The sequence below is a fragment of the Furipterus horrens genome, unplaced genomic scaffold (assembly GCF_987537825.1).
Source record: "Furipterus horrens unplaced genomic scaffold, mFurHor1.1.pri manual_scaffold_6, whole genome shotgun sequence".
NCBI lineage: Eukaryota > Metazoa > Chordata > Mammalia > Chiroptera > Furipteridae > Furipterus > Furipterus horrens.
Window position 1 is genome coordinate 152,136,242 of NW_028327176.1, and position 21,407 is coordinate 152,157,648.

A 21,407-nucleotide genomic window follows, 5' to 3' on the forward strand; every position below is an offset into this window, starting at 1 on the left:
ATTTCTTCTCCTCAGGAGTAAAAGTTTGATAGATTCCTTGTGGAACCTCAGCTGGTTCTCAGAAGCTTAATGTTGGGCCTGGATCTGAAAAGTGTGGTCATATAGTCAAGTTGTGCTGAATGATTCCCTGAGGCCAAGGATACGTTCAAAGCAGCTCTGAATATTGGGAATTGGTTGTTTTGAGCAAATGTTGCCGTCTCAGTGTCTTTTCTGAAACCCACAAAGAGAGCACACATATGCCAGACTCTAGGAGTTGAATGCACCTACAATCATAGGCTTCGTCTGCCTCCTCATTCACGATCTCCCTTTGAGTGGCAAATGGTTGACGGCTTCTAATCTCCTCCAGCATCTTCTGGGCCAACACCAGCTTTTCAGAGATTTCCTCAGGGCTAAACTCCTGCTCCTCCCCATAATAGAGCATCTTGTTGTTGATCTCTGAAAGGAAGGACAGGATGAGAGAAGGCAGCCGGGAAAGTTGACTAGGTATTTTTACATTGAAAACATGGGTGAGTGAGGGCAAAGGGCAGAGCTGGTCCTAAAATGGAAAAAGAGACTCATTGAAAGACAGCATACTGATGATCACACTGCAAATACTGATGCCAGCATCTGAGTTCAACATTTATTCCAGGGAGAAGTAAAACCTAAAAAAGTCACTCCTCTGCTTTCTATTTAGTGTCTTTAGAATGGGAATGGGATTAACACAAAGCCTCCCCTGATTTTAGCTGTGCCTGGTTTCTACAGTGATTCAAAAACATTGGAGAAAATGTTCTGAGGTATCTCTTGTCATGAAGAATGCATTAGAGATATTAATTATACTTTAGCCAAGGATTTATCAAGGTTTTAAGCCAAAATGAGAGTATACTATAGTTGTTCAAGTGGGTCTTTTGTTTTACAGACTAGATATAATATAAAGGTTTGTGAACTTTTTCTCATATGCTTTTTTCTTTTAAATCGCTATTTGCCTTCTGTAGTATGACTGTTTGTCAAGATTGTGCCATTTTGACTCTGGATCATTTTTACTCCATGCCCAAAAGTAAGACAGAGAATTTTTAGAACTGGAAGGACTCCTGAGGTTCAGAGGGATTGGATGCGCTGTCTAAATACTAGCAGAGCTGAGTAGTTCTCTGACTCCTAGTTTGTATTACATGTGACCAGATGAAACTTATGTAATTGCCACCTTGTCCTCCCAGGAAGCATTTTATCTCCTTGGCATAAATGAAATTGTGTGTCTGTGACTTATTATGATCTATGTGGTTGGCCAGACAAACACTGCTTTCACATAAATCATACCAAAAAGGGGTTGCATTTTATATGGCTAATAGCTTGAAGGTCACCAGTAGTTATTTTAGAGATGGTCAGGAATAGAAATGACACACTATAGGTGTGCAACATTCCTGAACTGCAAAAGAAGGGAGAGAAATGGGGAAAAAAGGTTTTAATGCTAGAAATATTACTGAGAACATTATAGGGACACCAAGATATGCTAAAAACATTATGAAGGCATTAAACATTCACTTTTCAAGAAAGTGTAAAACACTAATTCCTGAAATAAAATAAACATAGATTGTTTTTTCCCCTTAGAACTAGCACTTGCAAGGCTAACTTTTTTGGTTTTGATAAAAATGTTATATTTACAAATTTGATCTGTTTCATTTTAACTATTTCTGTTAGAAATTAGAAAAAGGAAATGTAGACAACAGTATTTTTGTCTTTGGTCTTTGGAGACTGTTCATATATTATTATAAAAAGGTAAAAACTGATGAAAATTATTGTTTCCCATTTATATTATTTCTTTTTTTTCATTTTTCTTATGCTTAAAACAGTGAATTTCAACCAGTGTGCTGCAAGAATTTTTAAAATATGCAATACCTGACTATTTAGTCAGGGACATTGACCTTTTTCCCCTTAGAGTGTCAAATAAAAAGATGACAACAATCAACACAACAATAGTCATTTGGTGTGAATGAATAAAAATTATACCCATTTTGGGGGGTGTCAGATTGGCAAAAAATACATATTTTTGGAGTACCGCAGAATTTTAATAATTAGTTTATGTGTTCCATGAGATAAAAATTTAAAAAATCATTGGCTTAAAGGGTAAAACAGAGGGCTTAGAAGCTTTCCTAATAAAATAGTTCAGAATAAAAATTTGAGTTACGAAAGCAAAGGTGAATTATTTTCTCTGAATGGCTTACTAGGATGCCGGCTTTATTTGCTGCCTCGAGGGACATTTATTTCTTAATTAGATGAGGTCAGCTAATTTAGGTTCAGTCTTCCTTTTAGAACAAATCAATACTAACTCTAAGATGTTATAGGAAAAGAATATTTTCTTGGTAGATGCAAAAGCATGCAATAATGACGATCGAGTGGAAATGTTTCAACTGTATGCCATTTGTTTTTATTCTGCATTATAGGCACCAAAAGAAATATAGCAGATGATTAATTTTGGCTTGATATATGCATTTTCTTTGAACATGACCCCTATACCTCAGCATGAAACTATGGCTCTCCCACTGTGGGTCCCTTTACTGCCGTTGTGCCCTGAGATGTACTTGGTATTGTCACCTAGATCTTAATATATAGGATAATAAAAACTAGAAAAAGACACACATACTGTTTCCTAGAAGACTGTAACCCAAGGAATTTCTCTTTGTCTTAGAACAAACAAAATTGCCTGTTTTCTATTGGTAAAGGAAACCTGGTTTTCAATGCGCTAGTAAGATAATCTTTAAAATGCAGCCTGTACTTACTAGAGGTTAGAGTACAAATAAGTGAACCTTCAAGAGTGAAAGTAAAATTTACCACAAAGCTTTAGGGCAAAGAAATATCACCCCCCCCCGCCAACTACTGTCTTTTCTTTTATTCTAGATTGGGGATGAGAGCATGTTGCCTGCCTTGTTCTTGGAAAAGAGCATCAGAGACAACTCAGGACTATTTGGGTTAGTATAGTTTACTGACTCTCTAAAGGCAGTGTTTTGCTGCAAGTAATCAAGAAAAACATGAATCCTATTCAACTATTGCATTTTAGAGACACCATGGCATACAATTTTCTCTGCCAAAAAGATATTTTGGCATCTCATTTCTGTAAAAGGCTTGGAACATGAATGATTCTGTACTTTATTCTTGAAAATTTATAGATTGTAAGCAAGGGTGTATAATCCCAGATAAACAAAATTGAAATGCAGACCTCATATAAGTTCAAACTTATAACACTCTAACAACAGTTCTTGGCACAATCGTAAGTACTAACAGTAGATATTATTATTTTTATTGTTGTTAATAACAGGAATGATTCCTTGACATTAAACTGAACCAGAAAAAGATATGTTTACCTTGGATTTTATCCCTCATGTCGCGGGCTTGCTCTACAAGCTGAGTTGCATGGTTAATGGTATCCATACTTTCCTTCTGAACCAGTTGGCTCTTTCTTGAGGCTTGACTTTCCTATAAATAATCCATGTAAACACCAGATTAAATTTACAAGAAGGGAACATTGTATATGTGTACGCGGGGGTGGGTGAGCATGATGTATTTTATAAACACAAATTTCCCTGATGTAAGCAAGTTCTGTAACATAAGATGGTCTGAGAAACCATGCATAAGGGCTGATGTGATGACCAGCTTTAGGGTTATAGAATGCTATAAAATCAGATGCCATTCCTATGCCGTCAGTCACAGTTCAATCCAAACCAACCAGCTTCCATAGGTAATTTACCCTTTGAATTTTTACTGCATCTCAGAATGCCAGACTAGGAAATTGTCCGTGTGTGCTGACCAGTTTGACATTCTGCTGACAAAAGAGCTTAAGCTTCAGAGGGAAAATTGTTGAGAAAGTAGGCAGATCTTGAAATGCTCCGTGCACCTTGTGGCTCCTGGGTGGTCCAGCCACTGGTGCAACTGAATTCCCACAGACATTCAAAGGGTCATGCTCATTGGGCCAAATGCTGTCTTCAGTGCTGCACTCCAGATGCCCATCAACAGTTGATGGCACTTGTGCACAAAAAACTGTTCAAACAGATTTGGCTCAGAATGAATGGAGCTCTTCTCTGAGGAGCTGACTCCATTCTCTCAATTTGGGAGCTCCTGTTTCAGAGTTTCTACATAATATTTGTTAAACTCAACTCAAATGTGGCTTCTGAAGCAAGAATGTGTGGGGGTGCCTGTGTATGTATGTATTTCTCTGTGTGTATAAGGACAGAGGTGACCTAAGAAACAGTTCAAGGCCAGGACACTGGTCCGCATGAAAGGCACGGGGGACGCATACTTCCCTTTGGCATTAGATGGTTGACTCATGGGTTATATTTAAGAGGAGGATACTTCTTCAGTCTGGCACTTGGTAGGTGCCCACTTGCTTCATCTGATGCTTCTTCTTCTTCTTCTTTTTTTGTCTCAGCTTTTTCACAAAGGGCTATGGTACCTGCATGGACTGCAGAGTAATCTGCCACACAGAGCACTGGTAGACACATTGCACAGTTTATCCAGGACAGGGAAATAACTATTTCAGACTTCTCTCCTTTCATGCAGAGTTTTAGCCAGAAAATTATGCCATGACTTTGCCTGGGATGTTTTTAGACTTTCCAGGCATAACCCATGCAAGTGGCCCTTAGCCAGGGAAGAGAATGCAGAAATCATATCATAGCAAACATAAGCCCTAGAGGCTTCTTTATCGGGCAAGTCTGAAACCCCCTCCACTTAAAGCTCCCTGTGCAGCAATAATGCAGCCATGAGCCCCTTCCCTACACAGTGGGCTTTCTGAATGGACACTATTCTGAGTCAATGTGTTCCTTCATCCATCTTCCTCTTGACTTGTTCTAATGCTTTCCAGTGACTTAAATTTTGTGGTCATTTTAAAATTAGATGATAGAGAAAGTAAGATGAATATTATCCTTGATGTCACCCCAGCCCGCTTTTAAAAAATATAAACACAATCACTTAGAACATTAAAAACATTACAAAATTGATTTTTGATCTAGTTTAAATTGAGATACATTTGCAGAGCACACCATTATATTTTTGACTTTGGCTTCATCCTTCACGGGAAGATGCTATTGTTATTAATGTGTTCATTTAACTTATGGAAACTTCGAATTAAAGCAATGAAAGACAGCTGAAGGATGTCATATCTCTAAGAAAACTGCTTCCTGCTGACAAACACCAGAGGGCATTTATTTATATTTAACAAAAGACTAGGTGGCAAAGAGGAGCATCTGTTACTTTAAATTGCAAAATTACTGGTTTAATATATAGTAATGCCTTATGTAAATGTTACATTTTTTCTGTAACTTTGCTTATGTAAGGAAACTAATGATATGGGCACATGGTAAAACAGGTGCCCCTTGATTTAAGAAAAGCTGAAATTAAAAAATTATTTCATAACCATAAATCAATTAATGGTTTACACTGCAAACAGAGTAATCATTTACTCACCTGAACAGTGAATTCTCCTTGTACATATTTGATATAAAAAAACACAAGAAGTTTTTGTCATAAACTGCATAAAGTATAATCTACCTAGAATACTAATAATTTTTAAAGATTTTATTTTTATTTTGTGTTTAGAGAGAGGGGAAAGGAGCAACAAAGACAGGGAGAGAGAAACATCACTGTGCAAGAGATATATTGATTGGTTGCCTCTCACATGTCCGCACCTGGGGACCCAGCTGGCAACCCAGGCATGTGCTCTGACTGGGAATTGAACAGTGACCTTTCAGTTCACAGGCCAGCACTCAATCCACTGAGCCACACCAGCCAGGGCTAGAATACTAATTTAAAAAAAAATCAGGCAGATTAAGTGAGGATGATACTCAAATCAATCTAGAGTGATCCTATACTTTATTGTTTAAATGGGGATACTTTTGAGAAAGGGGAAACTTTTAATAATCTCTCTCTGAGACGAGCATAAACATGAGCAGTCTTGAACAAAACAACAGTAGGAATATTGGTGTGCCATTTCAGAATCTGACCCTGGCTGGTTTGGCTCAGTGGATTGAGCGTCGGCCTGCGAGCTAAGTGTCGCTGGTTCGATCTTCCAGTCAGGGCACATCAGAGAAGGAAAACTTTGACTCCAAAAAACCTCCGCTGCCTTGCGGCATACCTCTTCAGGGGAAAGGCTAAGGGAGTAAACCCCGACAGAAAATCCGGAGCCGGAGTCCCTAAGGCGGTTTGACGTTGTAGTCAACACCGGCAACTCCTGCGGCGCACCTGAAGCCAAGCTGTATTGACTCCGTCTTTCCCTTGGACCCTTCAGCTGCGAAGAGAGGGGGGGTCTGCTGCATGGGCAACAGCAGACCCTCCATATCACCCTGCCCAGGCTCTGTAGCTTCAGCTTTACTGGAGAGGACACTCCAGCGTCATCGCAAGATGTCGATTCAACACGGGAGGAGACAGATACCGTGTCACTCCCGAGTCGGACTGCACAGCCATTCTTGGCGGTGCAGATAGACTCTTAAGAAGCTACACCATCGTCTCTCGAGACGGACGGCTGCCGACGATTTCAGAATCTGTATCTACTTCCGTGGATTTTCCTACCTGCTAAACATTAGGACTTTCAAATACGTTTCCAGCCTCAATCTCTTCCCTGAGCAACAATCTCAAATCTCTGACATCATCCACAGATACCTCATCCTTAAAATGTCCAAGGTAATCCATTCTGTATTTTTAGTCTTAGTCATCCATTTCTCCAAGCCAGAGCACTTCCTCCTTGTTTATCCTCCTATCCAACTGGTCACCAAATTGTTTTTATTCCACTTGCCATTCTGTCCCTCTTCCTGTTCACCACTCCCACAGTCTCAGTTGATCCCTGTTCACTGTAGTTCTTTTCAAATGAAGACAAGGTAGCAATCAACCACTCTTGTTTAGACTACTGTGGCAATCTCTTAATCTCTGTCCCTATCTTCAGAGTCTTTACTAGCTAGTCTAGCATCTTTACCAAGGAGGAAAAATGTTTCTGAAATTCCAAATCTGATCGGCTCATTGTTCTAAGTAAATGCTTCAGTGTCTTCCAAAGTCCAGAAGATGAAACTCATGTGTTCCTATCATGGTGGGCAAGGTTTTTCATGATCTGGCCCCTGAGAAATTTTTAAATCACTATCTCCTGCCCCTTGCCTTACAATTAATCTTCCAGAAGGCCAAGGCCAAGAATACTAAGTGTTGCTTTACATCTCTCTGCTTTGTGGTAATTTTTCCTTGCTTGGAAGTACTTGATAAACTCCTAGTCATTCTTGAATGCACAAGTCAATGCTCATCTTCTCTGAGAAGTCTTCCCTAAAGTACCTCTGCTGAACTAGTTAGTTATTTCTTCCTCAGAGTTATCTTTTTCAGCTGTATCATACCTTGATTATTGAATACTATTATAATTTTTTTTTACATGTCCATTTTTCATACTAGACTGTGAGTTAAGAGCAGGGGTTTTATTATATTAATTTTCAGTATCTCCAGCACTTAGCACAGTAACTATTATATACCAGGTATTAAGTAATTCTTTTGAAATTGAAACATAATTTTATTTTTTGTCCTGCCCTTTTCTCCGAATCAGAAATGAGGCTCAGATGCTTTTGATATGTGGAGGTAACCTACTTTCCTTCCATTTCTAAATCTCTCTCTTTTTTTGCCTCATGAGAGGACATTTTTTAATTGCTTTGACAGAGAGAGAGAGAGAGAGAGAGAGAGAGATGAGAAAGAAACATCTATTAGTTTTCTTATTGTACAAGCCCTGACCAGGGACTGAACCCAAAACCTGGGTACCCTTTGGTCTACAGGACGGCACTCCAACCAGCTGAGCCACATGGGTCAGGGCCTAAAGATCTTTTTCACCAAATGCATGGGCATCCCTTAGGGGTTTCCCAGAAGTAGGGAGTAGAAAAGGGCTATAGAATCTCCCAGAAAGGGGCTAGAGGACTTGGATATGGATATTGGGACAAAATCAATAACTTCAGGTTAATGTAAGTTGTAATATTTGGGTTACATGAGATTTATGTGACAGGTAATTTGCATACAGAGGTATTTTCAAGTTCAAGAGGCAACATTAGTGTGATTTTTATCATTGTGGGAACCTACAGTGAACTATTTCACTCTATTTAAAGCCAAACATTAGTTACTTTCTTGATAGAAAGCTTTCTAAGACAAACCTTTTCTAAGTCCTTAGAATCTATTATGGACTCCTCTAGACTAAGGGCTTGAAGATGCTTGAGAAGTCCTATGACAAACTCTAGGCATTTATTTTGAAATGTTTCAGCAGGTTCCTGTACCATCAGAATTGTTTTAGTCAGAAGAACATATTTTCAGTAAAAATCTAAGGAGACAGTTGGGTGACTGTTCCAGTAGCTTTCTCGCCAGCCTCCTCCATGGTGGTGTATTGTTGTTGTCCAGGAGCCTTTTCTACTGGGATGTCCTTTGAAGCTTGCATTATTTCTCCCTGCCTTTAACTTATATCAGAAAATCTACACAACAAAGTGATCTGTTACGCTGAGTCTGAGCTGTGGGAGTAACTAATCTTGGTGACAACATTGCCTCAAGAATTGAGACCCTTTTGGCAAGTTCCAACCCTGATACCAAAATGAAACCATGATGTGCTTTTTTCTTTTTTCTTTTTTTCTTGGTAACTCCTTTGAAATTTAACACATTGTTGACCGGTCATGAAAATAATCATGTTTTCAAGCCTAAATGTTGCTGACCAATAACAAGTTAACTCATGTTTACATTTGCATTAGCTTATACAATTCTTAAAAGTGAGAGAAGTATAGGATTTTGTAAAAGTTTTCTTAATCATGTTCAATCATATTTACTTTATTATAAAAATTATTTTTCTAGATATTCCAGGTTTTATCACAATTTTAGTATTGCAAAACTTTCAAATATGGTGCATTGTGATGGTGAAGAATTTTTCAATGAATTATATGCAGACACTTGTTCTGATGGTCTGAGTGACTTTGAATTATGTAGCAGTGACATGGAAGATGACAGTCTGTTGGAAGATAGTTATGAATCTGATAATAGACCACCAAAATGACAAAAAAGAAATGTGATAGAATCTGATAGTGAAAGTGATTTTGAAGATATTACAACAACTTGTATAAATATTTCTGGTGTAACTGTTGAACTTAGTGATCCACGGAATATCAGTGAAGTGACAGATTTACTTTTTGATAATAATTTTTAAAAATTTAAATGCTTCTCAAACCAATTTATACCACTGTCAAATGGAAAAACTTTATAAAACATCTGCTATAATTTTACCATGGATGGACGTTACTACTAGTAATACGAAGAAGTTTCATGGTTTATTGGTATTGATGGGACAAACAAAAAAAATCACATTGGAGAGATTATTGGTCAATAGACCCTTTGCTTGAAGCATCCGTATTTCATAAAACCATGACCAGAATGAGGTTCAAGAAATCCTTACTTTTTTTCATCTTAGTGATAATTCATAAGCTATATCTAATAAAGACAGACTTTACAAAATTAGGCCTCTTTTAGATTACTTTATTCCAGAATTTCAGTCTTTGTATAGACCTAAACAGGAGTTATCCCTAGATGAAGCAATGATACCATATAGAGGGCATATCAGCTTCAGAACATATAATCCAGCAAAGATAACAAAATATGAAATTTAGTGAGAATGCTTCGTGAAAGTGAGACTGGCTACATTTGCAATTTTGAAATCTATTCAGGTGAAGGCAAAAAGCTACAAGAAGCTATATTCTCCATCTTAGAGCTGTATCTTTATTCTTGGCATCATGTTTACCAGGATAATTACTATAACAGCATGTCTACTGGTGAAATATTATTGGAAAAGAAAACACTGGTTGTGTGCCATTGCATGTAGGTGAATGATATACCAAAAAAAGTTATTAAAAGTTATATAGAAGATATGTGCAAAGTTTCATTTCAATACATTATGGATAAATAAAGTATATTTATGTTTATTTAGACTGTTTCATTTTTATATTTAATTACGAAAAAATAGCTGGTGATATGGGATAGCTTTTCTATAAAATTGCCGGTCAACATTAAGAGATCTCACTGCCTTTCAAATGCTGATAGTGGAATTAATACATGGCATTGTAGGTGAAGCAAGGACAATTTTCATATGCATTTCAAAGTAGTTGAATCTTCCGAGGGTCCAATTAGAGTAATTAACATTTTTAGAAGTTCAATCTCTTAGAAGTTTAAGGGCTCCAAGGTCAAAAGAGATTTTCAGAGTTAATTTTTGTAGAAAATGAGAATTGTTTTTGAAAACACTAACAGTATGTCCAACACCAATATAGAAAAGCAGAAATTCCAGAGTACTCTGGGCAGCACTGGTGGAGCAGAGCAAGAATTAAAAAAATGTGTTAAACATTTTAATATGTTAAATATGGTGCCTCATGGCTTAATTGTATTTTTTTTATTACTACAGAGGATGGATATTTTTCCATTAGGCCCTTGGGGAGTGTATGTAATAGTCTCTCACATTGACTCTCCTCAAGTTTTAATGCTTTTCTTGTTAATTTCTGAGAGCTTTATTGTACTAGCCATATTTCCCTCAATATTTTTATTAGTCTCATTGACTTTTTCATTTATTTACTTGTTTTACTGGGCATTTGAACTTTTATCTTGTCAAATATATTATATCTTTTTATTGTAATTTCTCATGCTGTATTTACATGTATTGTTATTCCCTTTCAATTTTTAATGAATATTTAGTTCTGTTTTCCTCTGAATTTGAGATTTAAACTCAAGTCTTTAATCTGTCTGGAATTTTATTTTAGGCTATGGTGAGGTGAGAGTCGAAAGTGGTTTTATTTTTTTCCTGTCCAAGTGCATAATTCCTCTTCTTTCCTTTTATTATTTAATGCATCCTTTAGCAAACATTTGAATTTTATATGCTATATAGTAAAGCTTATTTCTGGATGCTCTATAGCTCTTAGTCGTAAAATATTAAGGCAAACAGCTGAACAACTATCTGAATTGAAACATATCAACCATATTAACCAGAAACAAATATTTTTTAAAAAGTTCCCCATAAAACCCAGTTTTTTAAGGAAACCAGTCAAAGTGGGAAGAAACAGTAGAGTCCAAGTATACCCTTGATTTATTTTAAGATACTTGAGTCACTGCATATTTTCTGAGTTGTGCTAAGCCTCAGTTGTTTGTGACCAGCTAGGCTCACACCAGCTAAATCCTTTCTCTGAAGGCAGTGCCAGAAACTGAATACATACCCTTTCAGCTAATTCATCCAGGTCAGACATAAGGCTTTTCATTGTATTCTCAGCATTGTTGATTTGTATCTTTCTTAGGACATACTGGTTTTCTCTTTCTGACAATTTTGTCTGTAGAAAAAATGTTTTGAAAATAATCAGTTGATGTGCACACCAGGTTTGTAAAAATAAACACAAAACTCTTCCAGTACTAGAGGGCTCAGAGTAGAATGTGAACCTCTGTTCCTAAAAATAGTGGGGTCTGCAGGCTGTTGCAGATTGCTCTGAATGTTGGGGGCCTGCTTCAGGGTTCTCAGGACCTGAGGGGCTAACATTTTCTAAGCTCTGCTTATTAGGCAGAGATCCAGGTCTAGGCTGTGCTGGCCATGGGGAAAGGGCATCTTTTTCCAATTTACACAAATGCTCAATATAGCCTGGTGGTGGCCTTGGCTTTAAGATGTCAGTTTTGGAAGGCCTTGGAAGAAATGATCAATCCACCTAGACCAATGTAAATGGAGTTTAGAAACTTACTTTCTTCTTTCTCATCCCCTCTCCCTCCACTTCCTCCTCCTCCTTCTTTTTTTTGTATAAGGAGAGCGATTCTCTTTATTTTGGACCATTTGCCTCTTTCTTTTTCATTTTTGAGGAGTTTGATTCAAATGTGGCTTTACTCAGATTACTTTGGGGTAAACCCATCAATCTTGGCACTGACTTCCTGCCAGCCATAGCTGTGCCTGTCTTGAAGGTATGCTGTTGCGGGAAGAGGATTGAAGTGGCATCAAGAGGTCTGTGTCTGGGTGAGTCCTCTGAGACTAGTGTCTTCATGTGTCCAGACAGATGAGTTTGGACAAGAACAATTTCTAAGTTTGGAATAGGATGCTCACTAAGATTTCATCCAGCTCTACAATTTTGTGATTTTTGTTTTGTTCTGCACTTTGTATATTGGCCCATTGCTGTGCATGCCACTTGCACCTCCAAAATGTAGAGTAATGAGCATTTACCATGCTAAGTACTGTTCTAATTGCTCTACACATATCAACTCACTGAATTCTCTCAATTCATGAGATGGTTCAATAATTTTCCTCATTCTGGATGAGAAAACTGAAGAATAAAGAGGTTAAATAGCTTACCCAAGGTTACATAACTAGTTAGTGTCAGAACTGTTATTTAAAGGTAAACAATCTAAATTTAAAATTTATGCTCTTAACTATTATCCTAAATTGACTAACAAAGTAAAAAAAAAGGTGTGTTGGTATTAATTCTGTTGTCCTCTGTTTTTTTTTTTTTTTTTTAAATATATGTTGGTTGTGAAAGAAGCCCATGATTTAGAGGGAGAAAATAAAACCACTTCTTAAAGCTTAGATACACATGCAGAGTTATCTGTTGCCTGCCATTAACTTGTTTATTAGAGATTAACCACTAGACCTACGAAGAGAAACAGAGCGTGTGAGTATGTTGAGTGCTTGAGTGTGTGTGTAAGTGTGGGAAAATGAGGAAAAATATAGCAGTGAGAAGGAAAGGTAAGGGTAGGGGATAGAGATAGAGGTAGAAAGAACAATTGAGATAGAGATAGAGAAACAGAGACAGAGAAGTGTCTAGAGAAATTCCTCAGACATTGCAAATTGAGGCTAAGGTAATGACCAGACTGGTAATTATCTAAATGACCAATGTACAGCTTCACCAAGGAAAGGAGTGTTTCCCATCCCTCAATCATTTTGTACATAGATACTAGTTTTTTAGTCCTTTCATTTTCTGTAGTAACCTCTTTTATAGATGGCAGCTTTTATTTGGGCTAAAGCTCATGTTTACAATTAACTTTTCATAATTTCCTAGGTCTAATGATCTGTCATACAGCCATGGGACTCAGATACCAAAAGGGACTAGAGTTACTAGGAGTGACTCTGGAAAACCAGAATGAAAACACTCAGAAGGTACAACATTTCTGCGTACTTTGAGGAGGTAGATGGTGGAGTTCATTTCATTCACATGTCTATGGGCAGCGGCGCCAGAGGACACACTCAACAGACCGGACTTGCTTTCCTCGAAGGAGAGTGCCGCTAACCGCAGGTCGTCAGTCAGATCCCAGGTGCACTTATCACAGCCTGCAGGTAGAAGGGGCATGTCATTGCTTCACAATCAAGTCAGCTGGGAAGCATGGTGCGTTAAGTAGATCCCTCTCTGCACTTCCTTAGTTAATACTATTTTCATGTTTATTTCTTGAGGTGCTGTTCTGGGTCACAGAAGCAGTCCTTATACTCAAAGTGGAGAAGAGCCCAAGATGAGCCAAACTGTACATCAAGCACTAGCCCCACTTAAAACATAACAAAAAGCAATCAACACATGCAACAGGGGAAGTAGGTTAACATGAATACTGAGTGCTGAACTGAGACAGAAAGAAAGCACGAAAGGGCAAGCCATCTGAGACAGGCAGGAGAGAAGCCTTGTCCACTTTTCTTTAGTGGTGGACAGCTCTCTGGGATGATTCTCTTCATGTCAGGCTTTGGGCTTTTGCCTGGTGCCTGCTGGTGAAGATGGCTATTTGCTAGGCACTCCTCCTTTCCTATCACCTTTCCTCCTCGTTATTCAGGTGCTAGCACCACTTCTTGGCTTCACCCCAGGGGTGACTCAGCACCTCCCCATGGCCTGACCTCTTGTCTGGTGAGGTCATTGTGATTTCTCACTGCTCCCCACAGAGTTCTTCTAACCACTGTCTTTACCCACCAGGGACCCAGTCCCTCCTGGAGCACATTCACAAAGATACCCTTTGAAACTTTCCTGTTCTCAATCTCTTTCCCCCAGACTTGCTGTTTTCTGAAGAACCGATAAATGGAGACTAAAGTGTTAATAGTTGTTAATATGTTAATTTGTTACATGAAGTTTAACATGGTCTTACTCATATCCACTCTCAGAGGAACATCAGGCTGGAGGGGAATCTGCATAGGGCCAGGCAGGCATCTCGATGTCCTTAAAGTGACATTGCTTAGAGGACCACCTGAGTTATCAGTGTGTAAACTTGGCCCTGCTTGTGCCTAACATTCTGTGCCATCTTCTAAAAATGTGATTCATTTGTAATAATCTCTTGTGTCCAGAAGGACTCAGAGGTTGGGATATTTTTTTGGGGAGAGGATACATAATGTTAAAATAGTCTTTAAACCATCCTAGTTAAAGGTAAATATTAGTTACTTTCTTGATAGAAGGCTTTCTAAGGCAAAGTTTTCCTTAAATCCTTCTAAGAATCAGTAATGGACTATTCTAGACTAAAGGCTTGAAGGATGCTTAAAAAGTCATTAAGACCAGTTCTGGGCATTTGTTTTGAAATATTTCAGCAGATCCTTGCACCATCAAGACTGCTCATGATTTAATTTATAGGAGTGAAGGACAAATCCAGGAAATAATCCTTTTCATAAGTCCTGAATATTTATTTCTGGCACCACTTCAGGTTTGGAGTGATTTGGGAAAATCTCTTGGCATCTCATTTTCTCAGAGTTGTAAAGCATTGTCTGTATATCATATTATCAGTGACCTAAAGAGAAAAAGGAGCTAAAATAAACTCAGGCATTGGGATTGTGTTTCTAAATTTGCCTTTACCCACTAGGCAAGATGCTAAACTTAAAGACTTGAGAAAACAAGTTTTGTAAAATAGAGGTGTTTAAATGCAAATCACTTATTTGCTAATTGGAATCAAGTAGACAACTCAATATTTTTTGTTTAGGGTCCATTTGGTTGAGGCACAGGCAGGGTTAAAGCCGGGGTGGAACTCAGGCAGTTTCTAGAGAGAGGGTATTGCATTGCTCTCCTTAATCCTACACCTGTAGCACATTAGAGAAAGTGGGGTTAGTCAATCATGTACTGTTATTTTTACTTATGGTTGGGCAGTCCATGCCTGTAGGGGGTTCAAAACCTTCTTCCAAGCATTCTCCGGTTACACTGTCACATGGGCCTCCCCCACAACTGCACACTGTGGGAAACAAAAACAAGAGATTAGGGATTCATTTCCTAATGCTTAAAATATGGCAATATTCTTATGGTTTCTAGAAATATTGGCTGTCAGACAGAATTACTCAATGGGGATTAATTATTCCATAATATAGAGATTGTGCCCCTCACCCAAATAAAGCGCAGCCCTGTGAGATTTTAAAAGATGACCCTGGGGCAAAAGCAATTTAAATTTTCTAGGATTCTCCTCCCAATTTTGGGGGGATTCTGATAGGACTATAAACTGCTTCAGTCCAGAAAGAGCTGGGTAAATTTCACAAGGTACATGATAATCATGGAGCCCATTATTCAACTGGAATCTGAAAGCCAGCCTTTCATGGCAGACTGAATCTCCAGTTTAATCCAACTGCAGAGCTGATCATTGCCAGGTGTGAGGGAGGAGCAGCCCAGTGAGGCGAGAGTGAGGAGGCCCAAGAGCGAATCTTGACTTCCACAGTGCTTGACCCTTGGCCAGGCTGAGTCCAAACCTCCTCCGATTAATAGCTATCAATGGGATGACTATGAATAATAACATGGAAAGAACTAGGAACATATTTACATAAATTTAGAAGACCTGAGAACCAGTTTTTCATCTATTGATGTTTTTCAAAAAGCCTTTTGGGGAAAAAGACAAAAATAAAACCCCCATCTCATCAGACTGTTCATTTCAACTGAGTTTCAGAGTAGAAATTAATTTGTGATATTTAAAAAGGAATTCCTAAGCTATCCATGTTCAAATAAGCTGAAATAGAATTTTGAATTTTCCCTACCTTTTAATTGTCCTTACAGAAAAGTTGTAAAAAATTAGCTTAAGGGGAAATGCATTTATTATATTTCAGCTGTTTAATGGTCCACAAAATGTAGATTTATTAAACAGTCCAGCAAGATCATGCTTTATTGCTTCTAACATTACCTTCTTTTCTAAGTGTGATCTGTCTCTATGTAGTTTAAGCATAAGTTTAGTAAATGTTTTGAGAATCAGGACATCAATGCCTAAGGTTTTGATTTTGCCAGCACTCTGTCTGATGCCTGCTTTTCTTCTGTAGTCTGGCTGGACACAGAGCTCCTCTCTTCCCTGCATCATTCCTGGTATTATGCCTCTGTGCACTGTGCATGTAGACACATTTACTTTATTGCAATGTTTGCAGATCACATATGTTTCCTTCTTGGTACTAAACTTCTCATGTCTTAACATCTTTTTAAGTGGGACTCTGTTTTAGTGAGGGGATTTCCAATAAGAGCACGCCACAAGAGTACAATACCTCTTCCTCACCTTTCTTCCCCTCAAAGTCACAAAAGAGTAAGAAATAGTCTCAGCCTTCCTTTGTTTCTTAGAGGAAGGCAATTTAACTTTACCGCTGAAGAGCTTCACTCTATGTGGCAAATAGATTAGGAAAATTATGAATAAAATGTGTACATTTCAGTCTAACTAAAGTCAACTCCTATACTCTACCTGAGATATTTGCTCTGGCAATTTGAGGAAACTGAAGGATGATCAAGCTCTACCTTGGACTTACTTACCCGCACAGTTCTTGGCTACCCTGGCATCCCCATAGTAGCCAGGGGCACAGCGTTCACACTTGAATCCAGTGGTGTTACGTAAGCAATTCCTACACTGGCCAGTGACCTCATCACAGTCTTCAAAAATCAGGTTGGGGTCTGAATTCCCACTGCAGTCACATTTCTTACAGCTGCTTCCAATAAGCAAGGGGTTTCCATAGTAACCAGGAGCACATCTGAAGGGGAATCACATATTAAATATTTAGCAGCCATAGTTTTTCTTCCTTTTTATCTTCTTTCCCACCTAGAAAAATAGCACAGTTAATATTTGTGGTTTGCTTTCCCAGAATTTATTCACATCGCCCATCTTCCTAGTATGATTAGGCTTTGTTTTTAAGGAATCCCCTGCCTCTCCCCCAACTCAGTTACAGCCCACTCAGTTTGGCCAGCCCTCCAGACTCGGGAGTCTCTGGATGCAACTAGTGTGTGAGTGTTTTTGGTCATCCCCACAACTGGAGTGCATGGCTGGCATATGATGAGTGGTGCCAGATATGCTAAATGTACTGCAATAAGATGCATCACTAGTGCACAGCTAATTATCCTGGTCAAAATATTAATGATGCCTTTGTTGAGAAACACTGGTATAAATCACCCTTCACCTTGCTGTAGTGAATTGATCAAATAACCTAAACCTAAAATGGATTGGCTCAAGGGTGATTCAACTGGACTTATATAGCTCAGGGCTCTTGTTTCAGGGTCATGGGAAGGCATTCTTTCCATCTGCAGGTGAATGAGGAGCCAGTTAGTGCTCTTAGCTCTGAGAGTCACATTTCGACTGAGGGAAGGCTATGTGGAGACAAAGCAGAGGGCAGAGCAGAGAGTACCACAGATAAACAGTTGGAGCCTAGGCAGTCACTCTTCTGAACACTTTAGATCTCTGAGCCTACAGAGGCAGCCACCTAACTGCGCTTGTTACGGAGGCTCAGCTGGTGCCTGTGGCCATGCTGGCTGGGCCCTTAATGAGACAGCCTAGCCCTGTTGGAGAGTGGTCACTGAAATCCATCCCACTTTTGCTGGCCTTGTCAAACTGTGCACTCTGGGTGGGACTGCTTCTGCTCAGAGGAAGAAATACCTTTCTCAATTTTTTCCCAAGGTGCTCTGCAGCTCAGCAGAGGCCCTGCTGTGAGGGGTGGGACTGCAGACCCCATCTAAGGGCCAGCTGCTACTTGACTCCTGTCAACTGTTGCCAAATTGTAGCTTTGAGGGAAGGAAGGACCTGTGTTGGTTGCCATATCTTTCTCTTTTTAAAGAAAGAAGTTGAAATTTGGATTTTATGTGAAATCTCAACTTTTAAAGGTTGGCTCAAACTTTGTAAGAATACTATATAAGCCAAACTATACATGTTTTCTGGTTGTCGGTGGCCTCCTTTCTGCTGTGAACCTTAAACTAGTGTTGAAGACTGGGTAACTGGAGCTGAAAGTTCATTGGGTGTGGCTGGAAAGTATATGTAGTCATTTCATCATGGGGCTGAAGTTCAGACACAGGAGTTATTTCTGCCACGAGAGAGAACAAGAAAGAGCCAGTGAAGGTTTTTGAGTGCAATGAAGGTAAGGAAGCCAGTGTTGGCTTCAGTGTGCGAGATGGACTGCAGGCTGGAACGGGGAGACTGGGTGGGCTGTGCAGGGCCTGAGCTAGGGCATTGAGCTTGGAATGGAAAGAAGGGAGAACTTTCCAAGGAGATCAGTAACACCTGGCCAGTAATAACAAGACACTACATTTTTAAAAACTCCCTTTTAAAGTAATAAAATCATAATTAAAAACATTTAAAAAATAGAGAAATAGAAAAAAGCACACCTGTAATCCCAAGACCTGAATAAAATCACTGTTCAGCATTTTGCATATGATCTTCCAGCCTTTATTCCTATGTCTCAGTTTTTTTTTTGGTGAAGTTGTAATGACTGTGTATGTTCAATCTTCACACCCTTGCCTTGCCTTGCCTTATTATCTCATAGCTTCACTTCGTTAAATTTACTTAATTACCACAGACGTACTAGGAGGTAGGCCACACAGGCCTGGCATTCTGAGCTTTAGAGATTACTTTGGTATTCCCAGCTCACATAGCTAGGAAGTCACAGTGCAAGACCCAGACCTTCTGACCCTCATGTTCTTTCCTTCACTCCACCCTGGATCACACTGTTGCTGCTATAAATGAATGAGTGAATTCATCCAACAGAGGGACAATTCATGTCTATTTTATGCAAGGCACAGAGAGACAGGAAGAGGGAAAACCACACAGCCCATACACTGAAAGAACAGGAAACGAATTAAGCATAATTATACATAATATCATGGGCTCTAGAAATCAAGGTCTATGATAAAGATAAGACTGAATTTAAGTGCTGCACAACCTACAAAGAAACATCCCCAAGAGAAAATGTTTAATGAGTTTTGTACTCATACTCCTTCATGTGTTTGCACCTCTAATTTACTGGCCCTCTGGTCCCCAAGCCAGCATAAATCATTCCTCTACGTACCATGTGGCTGGATTGAATTTCTAGCTGCAGCTCACCAGAGATTATTAGACTCTTGGGCTCTTTGAAATGGGACTCAGATCTGTCACCTTATTATGCAGGTGGGAATCCTGAGGCCCCAGGAGCAAAGGGACTTGCTCAAGCTCACAGAAGTGAGATGACAGTTACTTTCTTTTCTCTGTTTAATTCCACTGTATTTGATGTCCATAGATTGAACCCTGTTCTTCCACAAGAGAAAAACCAAATTCTCTATTCTGTAAGTCAGGATCTCAATCACAGTGGAAAACTACTTTAAGTTATTTAGAGTTTCAAGAACATTTTTTTGGTGGTAGGTTCAGAGGCAACTCTGAAGTCATAGTCCAAACTTCAACCCTGCAGATTTCATAGGCCTACATACTAGGTTTATGACTCATAGCCTCCTAGAATCCCCTATTTTTATAGATAAGGAAACAAGAGCATAAATAAGCTAAACAATTTGTTCATTGCTACAGGACTCAAACCTATTATGGGCTCCAAATTTAGTGCTCTTTCTACTCTACAAGCCTGGCATTAATATAAATTAAGAAATTAATCAATTAATGATTATAAAAGTTGAATAATCAGATGATATCAATGCACCCTATTCCTGTCCTCAAAGAGGAAACAAGAAAGGATATAAAAGGATAAGTAGTTGGATTTAGGGTCAGTATTAGAGCTCTGGTACCCAGCAGCTTGGCCCCATTTCTTTTCTTCCATAATCATATTTCTAGCTTTATTAGTGACTTGATTCAGTCAGGGGAAAGAGAGCTGATAAATTTACAGTCTAAATGAAAGAATTATGGCAATGTGAATATTGTCATTTCTATTAGTGATTATATTGTTTGGGCAAAATGGAAAACAAGGGGATGTTTTTTGGAAATCAGACTAAATTTTTACCAATAATTGTTGTTTTGGGCGTTTTTGGAGCTCTTTTTCTCTCTTCTGCCTCTTCTCTGAGGGCAATACAGGTGTCAATGAATGCCTTTATTGAGGATGCCAAAACTCACAGGTGGCACAGAAATTTTTCTCTGTAGTTGTCACTGAGATTTAATTAAGTGATAAAAAGAAAAGTGCCTGTTGCATAGTAGGTGCCATATAAATGCTCTCTACTTCTCTATGAAAGACAGGGAAGTAAGACTAGAAAAATGTAAGTAAACCATCAAGGTCACAAAGCGGGAATCCAGATGTGGAGCAACTCAGAGAGAGTAGGGAAACGTAAGAATAATTCTTTACAGATAACAAGACTGATAGCTTAAGTTAGAAAAACTTAGCACCTGTAGAAAGAATCAAAATAAATCCCTGAGTCATATAAGCCTCAAAAAGTATCATCTTTCTCTTCCTCCTCTACTCCTTTACTCTTCTTTTCTATCATCAAGGCCACCATCAAAGTCATAACGGTTTCATCATAATCTCTTATGATACTATGATTAGCTTTTCTTATTAGGGTTGTAATGTCCCCTGGGATTTGCTTTAATTTGCCCCATTCTTCTCTTCTGATTCTTAGACAACAAGGCCCACATGATAAATCCTCATATGGTCTTAGCATGCCTCTCATTCTACTGCACAATTGAATGGATAAAGGTATACTATTAAAGCTGCCATAAGAGACAATGAGGAATACTGAGGCATTGACATCATGTATGTTTATTAACTGAAAACTTTGGATTAAATATTGAGGGTCCTGAGTTTTGGTTTCAGGTTTATCACCGACCAACTGTATGACCTGAGATTAAGCCCCCCTGTGGCTCTGAACCTCAGGGCCATCATCTTTGAAATGTACTATTTAGGAGCACAGGAAAGATGACGTTAAGCTGAAAACTGAAAAACTCCTATCTATAAGGTTGTGCATTTTATAATTATTTGTATAAGAAGATAAATTCTACTTGGAACCTCTGTTCAGCTAGAGGGCAGTAACTTAGCTCACCTTTTTCCATCTCCTGGCATGAGGTGGGACGTGAGGGGTCAAATGGGGGAAGAAATGACTGACTTTTCACTACATGGTCCCTTGTAATATGACATGGTAGGGGACTGTCTGAGTTCAGCATGCATATCCTGCTATGTGCTATGTGATGACTTTGCTTTGATGTCATGCCTTACGGCCTCCAGTTGTCTGTAATGTGTCATTGACACATCTTTGGCTGTTATTTTCTCCTTGGCTCTTTATTATAAAATGGTACAGAAACTCCAGAATATGTTCAATTAA

At 38.8% G+C, this 21,407-nt stretch overlaps 1 protein-coding gene across 1 annotated transcript in view; it reads right to left on the reverse strand.

Moving 5' to 3' along the window:
- LAMA4 (laminin subunit alpha 4) overlaps positions 1–21,407 on the reverse strand; it is a 135,578-nt gene that overhangs the window by 61,078 nt on the left and 53,093 nt on the right. Inside the window, exons 5-10 of the mRNA XM_090279771.1 lie at positions 16,677–16,891; positions 15,043–15,138; positions 13,131–13,282; positions 11,202–11,312; positions 3,333–3,444; positions 268–435 (exon numbers count right to left, since the gene is read on the reverse strand). Of these exons, the coding sequence (XP_090135897.1) occupies positions 268–435; positions 3,333–3,444; positions 11,202–11,312; positions 13,131–13,282; positions 15,043–15,138; positions 16,677–16,891 (854 nt within the window). The remainder of the gene's footprint in view (positions 1–267; positions 436–3,332; positions 3,445–11,201; positions 11,313–13,130; positions 13,283–15,042; positions 15,139–16,676; positions 16,892–21,407) is intronic.